General features: G+C 41.2%; 1 protein-coding gene across 1 annotated transcript; it reads left to right on the forward strand.

The window, feature by feature from the left end:
• The first annotated feature begins 238 nt into the window (after nt 1-238).
• On the forward strand, nt 239-11,370 carry slc25a37 (solute carrier family 25 member 37). Its single transcript, XM_014160158.2, has 4 exons — nt 239-968; nt 6,844-7,072; nt 7,311-7,367; nt 7,526-11,370. The coding sequence occupies exons 1-4, from the start codon at nt 774-776 to the stop codon at nt 8,056-8,058; spliced, it is 1,014 nt and encodes a 337-aa protein (XP_014015633.1). The 5' UTR covers nt 239-773; the 3' UTR covers nt 8,059-11,370.
• Nucleotides 11,371-14,246: the final 2,876 nt, after the last annotated feature.

Raw genomic sequence — 14,246 nt, forward strand, 5'->3', positions numbered from 1 at the left:
TTGGCAATGTAGGTTGTTTTAATAAGGGTAAACATGTATTACTTTTGAAATAGACAGGAATCAATGACCTTTGTGACCCCTTTGTCCATATTATGATCAATGAGGTTGTTATTTAAGTTGCCCAGGGTTGAACCGGTCAATGGCCCATCACTGCATTGGGTGAAAGGAGGGAGGAGCGACTTTCTCAAAATTAACAGTAATCTGCTGGGCTCGGTCACGTTGTCAACAAAGCAGCAGCATGATGCATCTTCCAGAAACACAACTTTTCCATAAAACAAATGTTATAAGTTTCACTGGGAAGGCAGATAACACGTTTTTTTCCTAAAGCAATCACCTTTGCATGGGAAAACACAGAATCCTACTAATTCCACGTTTTTAACTAAGTCATTTTTGTTTTGAGCAGACTTCGCCGTTTGACAGAGCGGCGTACCTGGCTCACGTCTGGGAGGTAGCCCGGTTCCAAATCGAATGCGATCAAATTTCCGCCGGTGCAACACGAGCGCCCGGACGAGATTAATCGAGCCCCCTCATTGAAAAGCGCTCTCAATTCTGTAAACTGGCTAGCACTAGTGGGCTACTTTTCATTGGACAATTCCGGCTGTTGGTTCCGCCTCATTTTCGATTTTCTGGATGTTCATTGCTCAAACTTGACAGCTATCGTGTATTCTTCTGACGTCATGTAGGCGCTGGAACTCGTTTATAATGTTGTGGTTGTCCATGCCGCCGATTCAGTGCTTGTTTGTAAAGATCTCCTTTTGATCAGTCTCCCCCGCATGGAGTTGCGTGCCGACCCGGTGGTGGCAACCTTGGACATGTCTGAGATTAAGGTTAAAGATGGGGAGCCTTCGGAAGGCGACGGTGACTACGAGAGTTTACCAGCTCATGCCTCATTGACAATCCACATGACAGCAGGAGCCGTGGCTGGAATCCTGGAGCACACGGTGATGTACCCCGTGGACTCTGTCAAGGTAGGCTTGCTAGCCCATCAGCCATGTGATGTGCTCAATAACCATTTTCATTCGTGTCATTATGCATTTCTGCTTTCCAACTCATCAGCAATCAGGGGAGGAAATAACCTTACCAGTTTAAATGTGTGAACGCTAGGTAGTTGGCTAGCTAGCTAGACGCTAGCGCTAATTAGCCAGCTACTAGCCAGCCAATTTACGCGTTATGAGACATGCCTTTGCATAGCAAGACACTCGCTCGCATATGTGAAATCCTCCCTGAAAGTACTCACCCTGTTAATGAAACATCATGCAATTGAACCTTTCCAGTATTTAGCCGCACACTTAGCTACAGCTGCTAACTAGCTAAGTTAGCTAGCTTGTTTGCTAAAACTTTTAAATCCAACAACCTTCAAGTTCAGAGTGAAGCATGGACTTGTAGACATAGTTATCTGACATTACCCACTCAGTGCCCATTTGTTCTATACAACTCTTTATCTTACCCACATCTGAACTTATTAAACTGGTTGTCAGACAATTGAGGCAAACAGGTGAAGGTCACATGGCTGTGTGCCAGGTTAGAGCAGTCAAAGATGCTCAAATTTAGGTGACATTGTGGCCAACTGTAGCTAGTGGTTATTGTAAAATATACTAAACCAAATCATTTATTTCTGGACTAGTCAAAGTTTTTATAGCCTTCTAGGTAACCTATAGTATAAGAGGACATACAAGTAATGAGTAATTGGCTTTGAACTGTGTACCCCGCTATGCCCCTAATTGCATACCAGTAGTTTCCCAGATCATTCAGTGAAGTTCATTCATACATTTTTATTTAAGTACATTGCATGTACATTGAAACATGTTTGACTTGCCACATCAATAGAGAACACTGACTACCTACAGAGAATAAAGCTTGTGGCAAAAAAAAGGCATAGGCTACATGGTCCAACATTTTTAATCAGTCAGACCATCAGAATGAGATGATCGGACATGGAGCCAAATTAGCCTGTGTGTCAACAGGGTTACACAAGTCATTGTCGCCACTTCCTCCTATGTAACTGCAAGAATCTGTAGTTGGACCTTTCATGCTGCCCATCTTACAACTCAAGGTTTTAGAGCCAGACTTTACACGTCTAGTCAACACAGCCAAACCTAGCCACAGTGTTTCATTAACTCAGCTGCTGGGTTGTTCCACCAATTAGGTGCCTTTTTGAGTACTGTAACTTGGTGAGAAAAAGTTGTATTTCACCTAATTTTAACATTCTGTCATAAAGATCACATGTTCAACTTGTTCAATTAACAAACAAAAAATGTTTTCCCCTCGAGGCAAAAAAATAAATGACTTAAGTGCAAAATAAAGTGACAGGGTTGAAAATCCCCTTGTGACAGGGGAATGGAAGCTGCTTGTGTGAAACAGGGAGGGGCAATTGAATGCAAGCTTCACAAAACATTTTACATTGTTAAAACATTTCTAGCCTGTCTATGGGTAATAGACATGTGTTATGCTCGAGATGTGTTATGCTCGACCCGCTCAGTGTTCCACCACAAAACACCAGAAAATGTAGTAAAAGAGTAGAAGCAGCTCACTATGATTTGGCTATTCAATGTTTCTTTTAGAATTTCATTTTTCAAAAGGAATAGTTTCACCATATTAAAATGTGTTAAATTCACGTAACAGGATTGACCTTAAAATGGAGGACAGGTTTTTTTAACCTTAAAATGAATCACTAATCAAATGAACTAAGTAATATTCAGAAATCACTGTCAAAGCAACAAGATTAACGAGGGCTTTACAATAATGTTGAAGTGCGTTAATCTTCCTAGAAGTCAGAGGATGCACAGAGGGACATGTCAAAATGCTGCATTTTGGCACTTTAGCAAGTCTTATTCCTCTTAAAATTAAATATTGGTGCACAATTTCTACTTAACGTATCAAATGGATGCAAAAGGCACTCATTTTGTGGACGACCCTGCTATGAACTTATTTTTTTTATGAAGGTAAGGTTTAGAGTTAAGTAGATATAATATAGGCCTACTTCTAGTAACTATACGTCCATCTGTGCTACTAGTAGAAGTGTTATCTTCATGTCCCAATGGGCGTAAGCATTTGGAATCAGTCAGAAAAAGGGTGTGTGCACTGTCTTTCTCTTATACAGCTGATTAGCAAACTGCCATACAGCCTCTGCAAGCCATGGGATTAACTCCTGAAATGCATTTACACTCATGCCATGCACACACATTTAATCATTACTTTTCATTTAAAAGAAACACAGAATACACTGACGTCCACAGCCACCAGTAGGATCTGGTCTCCCAGTTCTATCACAGTAGGGTGACTTTAACCGCTACAGTGTGTGAGGTTTCTCAGGCTTCTGAAGTTAGCTTGCTACTGATGAGTCACTCCCTGCTGAAGAGAAACGGAGATTCCCTGCCCCATGTCTACACTACAACATCCATTCATTGTCATGGAAGAGTGGGGAAAAAAACAGTACTTCTTATGCTGGCCATAGAACCTTAATGAATTGTGCTGTCGCCAGCCCTGCATTTCTCTCCAGCCCAAAACAAGCAGGATGAGCTGGTGCGGTTTTTCCACTCCAGTGCCCAATGGGTCCCCTTCCTCCTCGCCAGTTGGAAGGGTGCCATTAATGTTAAAACTGAAAGAGTTTTTGAACCAAAATCTTCTGTAAGAAATACAGTTACTGAAACTATTTGAGTTGATCAGGTGGCTGTATTGGAGATGGGAGTTGGCGTATAGTTGTGTTATAATGGCTTCAGAGTTAGCCTAGCCCTAGATCCTGGTAGCATATATTTACTCATAGTTTTATTACTGTGTCATCACCAAAATGTCTTATGTTGAGAAATCTACTGCTTCCTCTTATGAAGTAGTTCTTCAAGGTCCAATGCAGCTGTTTTTTATCTCAATATCAAATCATTTCTAGTAAAAAAATAAGTACCTTACTGCGATTTCTTTTCAATTAAAATGTTAGAACAACGCTTCTTTGTGAAGAGCAATTTCTCAAGCAAGAATTTATCTAGGACTGCGAGTGAGGTGCCTCATTGTACGAGACTAATGGGAGGGATATGTAACCTGAAGTAGCTGTTATTGGCAGAGAGGTTTGGAACCCACTTTGTTATTGGTCTATTAACTTATATTGTCAGGCAGGCCAAAACACCATCCCACCAAAGCAGGCTGAAATTTCCAGCGGCCTTTTCAAACCGCTCTTACGTTTAAAGGGCGTTGTCATTTTCACAATTTCAGTATTATTCCAACCTCTTAGTGTGGAAATGTATTTAAAACACAGGAAAATCACGTCTTTGACTGCTCTGTGCCTTTAAGCCCATCAGGAATGCATTTCCTGGTAGTAAACTAAGATCAGTGGCAGTAGAACAACGCAAACAAATGACTCATTGTGTGCCATGCAGCAGATTTATTTCTCCTAATTATTACATTGTTGGAGATTTTACATTACTTAATTGTCGGACAAGGTGAGGAAATAAACCAAATGAAGTAAGGTCCCCAAGTTTGTCTAATATTCAATCAACAGGCTAGTTTCCTGGTTCTTTGGCACGGCACAGCCAGAAAGAGTAGCCATTTTAATGGCCAGAGGCGTTGTACCGTCACTGTGATAAACGCCAACTGGGATAAAGCTAGCTCTGTTTTGTCAAGTTGCCTAATGATTACAGACAGAGGCAGGCAGTCTCTCTCTCTCTGCAAGGCTGAGCCCAGAAGTACTTAATGAGCATAGAGTATCAAAAAATAGTAAGATGTTTGACAGCAGTCTCATTCTGTACTCTTCACCTCTTTGCTCAATTTCTTTTTTAGAAACATTTCGCTTCAGTGGTGCTTAAGAGGGACACTTGTCACTTAAAGTATGATCTGCCAGGGGGTGGCCAGAACCTGGGCAGAGGTCCAGCATGTATCAGTATTACAGCTTTGAGCCCCCTTCCCACCTACCGTCTGCAGGTAGATCTCATTCTCCACACATATCAACTGCTTGTGTGTTTTATTTTCTTCCCCTTAGAGCTCAACTACTGTAGCACTTCTGCAGGAATGTGATTATATTATTATTAAAGTAAATAGTATTAAATCTAAACCTTCAAAATGGTATATTTGTCTGTAATACAGTACATCATGCACCCTAACTGATATCATGCAGAGATAATCCTGTGAAGCTGTCCTGTGTGGTGGTTTCTCTAGAGCAAAGCTGCTAAGTAGATGGAATTACTTGGATGAGATAATAACATAATGGGGAGGTAAGCTGCAGACATGCAGTAGGCTTGCTGCTGGTAACTAAGGGCTGAATCCTAACTCACTCAAGGATTAGGCCTACATTGTTAAATAGTGAGCCACTTTAGTGAGCCAGGTTTTCCCGAGTAGAGCCTTTTTTTGTTTACAAAAGTACGCTCACTAGGCTAACTTGTTTGTCCCCTTGTGACAATATCTCTCTGTTCTCCCAGGCGTCGATCAGATGCGGAAAAAAGGTTAACACAAAAACCTTAACCGTTGAGGACCAGAGCTGCCCACATATTGGAGTAGGATCAAAGTCCTTGTACGGAATTGTTTGAGCAAATCTGCACGTACGCGTGTTTGATAAATGAATGAAGGTCGTTGTTTCCAGTTCAATTGTCTAATCTTGTCTCTGGCTAGTTGGTGTGCCTTGTTATGGTGGGTAGGCAAGTTTATTCCATACCTTTTGCCTAAGTAATAACAGTACTATCTATATATATCTATATATATCTCTCTCTCAAACATTAGGAACACCTTCCTAATATTGAGTTGCACCCTCTTTTGCCCTCTGAACAGCCTCAATTTGCCGGTGCATGACTCTACAAGGTGTCGAAAGCGTTCTACATGGATGCTGGCCCATGTTGACTCCAATGCTTCCCACAGTTGTCAAGTTGGCTGGATGTCCTTTGGGTGGTGGACCATTCTTGATTCACACGGGAAACTGTTGAGTGTGAAAAACCCAGCAGCATTGCAGTTCTTGACACAAACTGGTGCGCCTGGCACCTACTACCATACCCTGTTCAAAGGCACTTAAATATTTTGTCTTGCCCATTCACCCTCTGAATGGCACACATACACAATCCATGTCTCAAGGCTGAAAAATCCTTCTTTAACCTGTCTCCTCCCCTTCATCTACACAGATTTGAAGTGGACAAGTGACATCAATAAGGGATCATAGCTTTCATCTAGATTCACACTGGTCAGTCTTTCATGGAAGGAGCAGGTGTTCATGTTTTGTATACTCAGTGTATAGTTGTATAGACTACAGATAAGACATTGGATTCACCCTTTCAAAGATGCGTTGAGAGATAAATGCGAGATAAGTAATGTCACCTAGAAGTAAAAGATGACTACAGAAGCAGTCTTGAATGCACATGCAGAAATCATTGTCTCCTTGAGGTAGAGCTCAACAATGTCTGTGATTTGTATCGAGTTTTAGTTCAGTTTGACAAACTCAAAGTTGTATGAACCCCTCAAGCCTCCAGATGTATCTGAAGGAAATGTAATTGATATTTTATTGTTGGGGCGGTGGAAGGAAACGCAAGGCAATATGCAAAGAAAGATAAAAATGGCTTGTCTTTTGGGCTAAATAAAAACATTGTTTGTGCTGTCCAAATAACTTGGCGTGTCAGGGTATAACAAAACTGCCACAGCCCCCCATCCTAGGCCTGGGACAGACACACATCACTCAGAAAGGACATGAGTTCTGCCAAGAACAGATATTATCAAAAACATGATGAGACATCCGATCACTGGAGAAACAATTACCTCAGAAACAGACAGCCTAGGTGAGTGTGTAGGTTTGACTACAGTCTGTAGTTTAGCAGGTTGTATAGCCTACTTCATGAGAAGTAGGCGATCTCACTTAAAATATCCCTCTTCTTTCTCTAGACCAGGATGCAAAGTTTGCAGCCAGACCCTAAGGCTCAGTACAGCAGCGTGTATGAGGCCCTAAGAAGGATCATCCGGACGGAGGGTCTCCTCAGACCCCTGAGGGGCCTCAACATCACAATGCTGGGGGCCGGCCCTGCCCACGCCCTCTACTTTGCCTGCTACGAACATGTCAAGCGTACACTCAGCGAGGTCATTCAGAATGGAGGAAACAGCCACATAGCCAATGGTGCAGTACAGTTCTGTTTCCCTTGGAATTCTAACTTGCATTACATACTGACCACTGGAAGGTCAGGGAACATGGCACAGGAAGAAGTTAATTGTTTTGGTAGTTGTGCTGGCAGTTTTGATAAACTAACAGTATAAAGAATTGGCTTGGTGAGAACTGATGTATTATTACGTGAGGTATTGTATGTTGATGGGTGGTTACATGCGGAGGCCTGACTGACTGTCTTTGTTCCAACTAGGACTGGCAGGCTGTGTGGCCACTGTGCTGCATGATGCAGTCATGAACCCAGCTGAAGGTAAGGCTTTCAAAGGGGGCTTTGTTTTTTTTGTGACTTTTTCAATTAGAAATCGAGATGGTAACAAGCCGTTCTAGCGGGGGGGGGTTATACAGTATATTAACCCCCTTCTCTTTGTTCCCCTGTCTGTGGTGGTGCTGTCCTTCATGGTGTCTTAGTGGTGAAACAGCGGATGCAGATGTACAACTCTCCCTACCGGAACCTGTTGGACTGCGTTGGGACTATACAGCGCACTGAGGGGCTCACAGCCTTCTACCGCAGCTACAGCACACAGCTGGCCATGAACATTCCCTTTCAGGCTGTCCACTTCATGACCTATGAGCTGATGCAGGAGCGGCTCAACCCCCACAGACAGTACCACCCCGGTAGCCACGTGCTGTCTGGGGCTGCGGCGGGGGCTGTGTCTGCAGCCATAACCACCCCGCTGGACGTGTGTAAGACCCTGCTCAACACACAGGAGAACGTAGCGCTCAGCTCCATACACATCAGTGGTCACCTCACAGGCATGGCCAACGCCTTCAGGACAGTGTATCGCCTCGGTGGCGCGGCTGCCTTCTTCAAAGGAATCCAGGCCCGGGTCATATACCAGATGCCCTCTACTGCCATCGCCTGGTCAGTCTATGAGTTCTTTAAGTACGTCCTGACCAAGCAGCAGATGGAGCGAGAGGCTGGGCCAGCTGGCCCAGTCTGAGGAAGGGCTGTGGAGACCGCGATGTGACCACACCTGTACTAGAGGCTCCTGGTTCTCCTGTGGAATCAATGCAAAAAGCCTCATGGTGACATCGTGTTCATAATTTATATCTGTGTGCTTTTGTATAATAACTCAAAGGGAAGTCACTGCAATGGAGGAAGTTTGAAAGACTTGCTGTGGTACACCGTGGCACTCCTTACCCTTCACTTTCCTACCCAGCAAGCCCTTCCATTGTGCACTGTCATTCATTAGAGGAGTGAAGGCTGTTACAGGAACTGCATAGAGATGTATACAGAGAAAAGGTAATCTTCATATGGCTATAGGCCCTTTTCCCAAATCACCCGTTCACTAAGCACACAACACTACCAACTTGGTCTATCACTATCTGGTGACAGTATTTTCATGATTATGTTGGGTTACATTCATACAGTATGTTGTAGATCTGATATGGGAACTTTTTATTTATTTGATTTGCTTACCAGGGCTTGCATTTTATGGATTTGGAAGAGACACATAGCTGTTTGCTTGTTTTATTTCCTTGTGTATTTATAAAGGACTGATTTATTGAACACATTCCTGAGTTTCGCTGCACAGTAGACACAATTGCGCTTTCAAAGTGCCTCTTTAGCATTGAAGGCAGCCACAACTTCAAAGCTGTTTGTGTTGTCCAGGTCCTTAATAGAAACGGATTGGATCCGTCACCATTAACATAATCATTGTTTGCCATTGAAATGTAGATTAAATCATATGATCTTTATATATTACCTTTTCATCAATCATAGCAAGAAACCACTCATCAAAACCAAATGTACTGAAATAGGACCATGTTATTTTTCCTTGGCCAGAAGGTTGGTATCGTACAATGTGCCTATAATCTGAGCTAGCCTAAACCTTTCAAGATGAGGGCCTTTTTTCTATTCTGTGTTGGAAGTGCAGTTCTGAGAGTTACATTTCCTTTTGGCTGAACCCCTAAATGTTGTGCTGGGTTTTTTTCACTTTAGATAGGTCTTCATTCAAACCTCTGCGCCAGTCAAAGTCTGCAGTAGATTAGTAGTTCAGTTTCAGTAGTTTATTTTTGACCACACAGTGAAGTGAGTATTGCCTCCCTTTCCTGAGAGGTTACTAGAATCCCTCTCAATAATAAAGGTGTATAGGCCATAACAGCCCAAATATTAGCCTTGTTTGAGCGCAGTAGTATGCTCTGGACTCTCACCAATGTGAGTGTTAGAGTATGTTATATAACAATCTGTTGCAGAGAAGAGGCAGCGTTTGTATATTTTAGTGAGCGATTGTTTCCCAGGAGGCATTTCATTATGCAGGTCCTCAGGTGAACCAAACCTTTAAGAGGCTGGTGGCATGGACCGCCTCATCTCTGCATTCAGACACATCTGTGATGTTCATATTTAGCTTTTGAGTAAAATATCATGCTTGTAATAATGTACTTAGTTTAAATCTCTATTAGAGGGATTTTATGTGAGATGAGCAAATTTGACATTCTCAAAACTACTATTTATAAAAAAAATAAAAAAATAAACATTCAATGTTCCAGACAGCAGAATTTGGAATGAGTACCACTGCAGCCCAGGGCAGTTAATCGGGCGACTCCTTTAAGCATTGGGTACAGTCTGGGACAATGGGTCCATTACTAATGGGTTACCAGGTCAGCTGGTTGGCACGCTCTATTTATTAGAATTGTTTTGGCCCATTTTAGTCACTTCCTGTGCTCTCCCTGCTCTCTTCCCAGCCTCTTGGCTCTGAGTTTTCCGCTCAGAAGGCAGACATTCCTCCACATATTGCTGTAATCCACAAAGCTGCAAGATTTGTTTGTTTGCTTTTAATTAAATGTTGTTGGGGTTTTTTCACCAGTGAAGTACAGATGGTTCTATGAGATCGCCGAAGGTCACAATCCCTCAAATATAGGTTTATTCCTTGTTAAAAATCCCAAAGATATGCATTGTATTGTATGATTCCTATTTGCAAACCTGTAGTGGTGAACATACCTGTAAAATTAAGCACTCACTCTTGTCCTCGTACTTATTGGCAGTCCTCTCATTCCAAGCATAATCTGCAACCAAAAATGCTTTAGCTTCTTATTCTTTGGACTACTTTAGTTGAGCTAGTCATTTAGCTGTCTTGAGGCTTATTGCCTTATGATGTTTAAAAAGTCACTTTGTGCCTCCAGCATTTTTCATAAGAGGTAGAGATGAGAATTTCTTCAAATGTTTCTGTGAAGGCTGAAGTGTTTGGTTAAAGGGGACATTTAGTCTGAACTGAGACTAGCAGGTGAGCAGTGGTCAAACCTACAATGTTGCAGTATTCATAATGGAGAGAAGTTGGCACACTGCATGACCATTTCTCTATATTTCAATTTTAAGTCCTTTTGAGCCCTGTGGGTGGGTGTTTTTATAGAGTTACACAGATGTTTTTGCTAAATATCACAGCTATTGTTTATGTAAATGAATATGCAACACAGTAACACATTTTAGGTTGATTAAAGTCAATCTTGTTGACAACAATACTGGACAGCTGAAGGTTCATTCATTTGATGTTTCTGGCATATCGTTTATCACTATTTATGAAAAGGGGAACTCCAGACAAATGTAATGTATGTTACTTACTATACAAATGAAATGCCATTTCTGTTCTATGCATTTCATTCAATTTTAATGAAATCTTATTTTTTAAGAAATGCTGGTCATACAGTTGATAGAATTAATTCCATTAAAAACCACTCGCCAGATATTTCAACCCCCCCCCCCCTCTTCAAACAACACTGCTCCTATGTGTTAATGTTGAGCAGAACGGACCTTTTCTAAGAAACTTGGAGATAGAAATGGATAGTTACATGGAATGGATGGAAATCAAATGGTCATTAGACTAATCTGGTTCAGGTATTGACTCTTATTTACTTTAGCTTCTGAATCATTTTTGATAAAGTATCCACAGGTTTTGTTCAGACACATTACATTAGCCCTAGAGATCTAAGGAAAAATAAGTCTTAAACCCATGCTTATTGTCTAGCTTGTATAACTTGACTGTGATCATTTCAATATAATGTACTTTTAATTATTATGTATGCCCCATGAATAAGAGTGATTGTGTTAATGGAGATTTGGTGAATTTATATCTTATCTAGGGATGTTCATCATGTTACATCTTTGCTGCTTTTTTGCGCACAACAAAACGCCGGGGGAAACTGGGAAGATTTATGACTAGAGTGCCATCTACAGCACAAGAATGTTAAATGATTGTGGTAATGCTGCTACAGTGTATATAACACTGGAGCTTAAATAAAATGCAGGTGATAAATGATGTATGTACTGGATTCTATTATTATTGTTAAACAATGTGATTTAATGGAGTGAGAGCCCTCAGTGACAGTCTTAAAGTATGTGGGAAGACCAGTCTGTACCTTGCATTAGAACCAATAGAGGGCGCTATAGTTCATAATGGATAGTCACCTCAAAGCACACTGCTCACATGAGTGTTGTTAGAGTTGTAGCCAGGTGTCTATTTCTGAAAATGATGTGTGGTTGTTAATAATCTATGGTGAGAGTTTGAAAAAATTATTTGTTTAATCGTTGCAATTGATAAGGTATATTGACCTATATGCCTTTTGAAATGACCTCATTTCGTCTCTTACCTATGCTTTGACCTTTAAATTTTTTTTTAAAGCTTTTGTGACTTGAATATCATCTAAAATAACTTACTTCATATAGGCTCTGAAAGCGATGCGACATTACAGCACTTCCGGGGTCAGTCCCCTAAACTTTTGAATGGGCTTATCGATTGTCATAAAATTCGTGAAAATATGGTCATTTAAGATGTATATAAAATTGTGTTTGTGGATGAATTTACAAATGCCAGATGCCTTTTTAAGAAGTTTTTGTGCTGAAGACCAATGCGCTACATTTTTGCCCGTTGAAGACCATTCAAAAAGCCTATGACAGTTTGACACGGCTACTTCCTGGAAAATGCAGTATCACTTTTTTATAGCGTATTGTTATAACTGTATGCTATTATACATTAACTACAATGCTATGAATGTAATCACTAACCACTCACACATAATATGAGGACAGGGCATAAAATCAATGACAACCATCTGACGAGTCGGATGCAAGAGCATATCTGCTGATGGGAGAAAAAAGGAGCTATGCTGGTGCCATGGTACGTACATCAGGGATCCAGTTTCACCGCTGTCCAGGGAAGTTTATGAATCTTCCCTTGTGCAACAATCAGGGCTGATTTAAACCACTATCAGCTCCAGCAAATTTGTTAGCCAGTCACGGCATATTGGAGCACTGACAATGCCTGTCTTTGTGGTGGAGTTCGGTTTTTCCCTGTCTTTAAAGGAAGTCATCTCTTTGTTTTCCAAAGTATGAGTGGGTACCATGAAGAGCAGCATGATGGCGTCACGACCACACTGTGCTGAATCTTAAGGGCCAATCAGAGTCACGGGGTGATAGGACAGACCGTTAAATCACAGAGCTAAACGGAGGAAAAGGGTAGGTATTATTATTTTTTTTGTACAATTTTTCATTGTCTATTTGTTTCTGTTCAGACATTAGGGGCACATTTCCATGAACTCTCACTTCACTTTAGTCATTATAGATATACTTCAAAGCAATATTTATTTCTTCATTATTGATATCACAGGCATGAGTGTTAAAATTATGTGGTGTCCCTCTGTTCCCATGCAGATCCTCTTTCTACAGTATGGCAACTATGTACTCGTACTCATGGTATGCTTTGATGGCTCCATGTTAAGATGGGGGCTTATGAGCCTCTGTGTGGGAAGGTGCTTTGGGACCTCCCCATTTTCAACCCCTCATCTTTGACTTTGGGAAAGACTGTTTGTACCGTTGGCGGAGAGACACTCCCTCTGTCTGAGCATAAAGAAATACGATGTGGAGGAAGAGACAGACAGGGAGGAGGGTGTTTTACTCTACTGTGTTTGTAAGTCAATGTACCATGTCCCTCACAGCTCCTGGAAGTGCAGGCTCCACAATAGCACGTGGGGTTATTATAGTTCTAACCTTCAGCTATGGCCGTCAACAAGTTCCTTTATCTTGATGGGCATGTTCTTTTACAACATGTTGCCAGAGACACACTGAGAGATACTGTCGGATTTCTAATTCGTCAAAACAGATGCTATCTCCTCTTCACTACCTGTGTGCTCCAAGGGCCTTGTTCACAAAATATAGCTTGCTAGAGATGATGGGAGACCACTTTTTGAGCACTTGAATGGGGATGTAGTCATCATTTTGAGTTATTCTTTCATTTAGAACATCTGTTTAGATTTCACTTCACATTGGCATAATAATGAGAAACCATAAGCGAGCAGCACCTGTACAGTACATCTTATTGTTAGACTATGAAAACATGCATAGTGAAAAGTACACTGAACAAAAATATAAATGCAACATTAAATAATTTCAAAGATTTTACTGAGTGACAGTTCATATAAGGAAATTAGGCAATTGAAATAAATTCATTAGGCCCTAATCTAAGGATTTCACATAACTGGGAATACGGATATGCATCTGTTGGTCACAGATAAAGTTGAAGTCGGAAGTTTATGTACACCTTAGCCAAATACATTTAAACTCAGTTTTAAACAATTTCTGACATTTAATACTAGTAAAAATTCCCTGTCTTAGGTCAGTTAGGATCACCACTTTATTTTAAGATTGTGAAATGTCAGAATAATAGTAGAGGGAATGATTTATTTCAGCTTTTATTTCTTTCATCACATTCCTAGTGGGTCAGAAGCTTGCATACACTCAATTAGTATTAGGTAGCATTGCCTTTAAATTGTTTAACTTGGGTCAAACATTTTGGGTAGCCTTCCACAAGCTTCCCACAATGTTGGGTGCATTTTGGCCCATTCCTCCTGACAGAGCTGGTGTAACTGAGTCAGGTTTGTAGACCTCCTTGCTCGCACATGCTTTTTCAGTTCTGCCCACAAATATTCTATGGGATTGAGGTCAGGGCTTTGTGATGGCCACTCCAATAACTTGACTTTGTTGTCCTTAAGCCATTTTGCCACAACTTTGGAAGTATGCTTGGGGCATTGTCTATTTGGAAGACCCATTTGCAACCAAGCTTTAACATCCTGACTGATGTCTTGAGATGTTGCTTCAATATATCCACGTAATTTTCCTGCCTCATGATGCCATCTATTT

Source organism: Salmo salar, chromosome ssa20, assembly GCF_905237065.1.
Source record: "Salmo salar chromosome ssa20, Ssal_v3.1, whole genome shotgun sequence".
Lineage (NCBI taxonomy): Eukaryota > Metazoa > Chordata > Actinopteri > Salmoniformes > Salmonidae > Salmo > Salmo salar.

Excerpts from the sequence above, each read along its gene's own strand:
- slc25a37 (XM_014160158.2), top strand. The coding sequence starts at position 774 with ATGGAGTTGCGTGCCGACCCGGTGGTGGCAACCTTGGACATGTCTGAG. Across the intron at positions 7,073-7,310 it reads AAACAGCCACATAGCCAATG|GACTGGCAGGCTGTGTGGCC; the intron begins GTGCAGTACAGT and ends TGTTCCAACTAG. Across the intron at positions 7,368-7,525 it reads AGTCATGAACCCAGCTGAAG|TGGTGAAACAGCGGATGCAG; the intron begins GTAAGGCTTTCA and ends ATGGTGTCTTAG.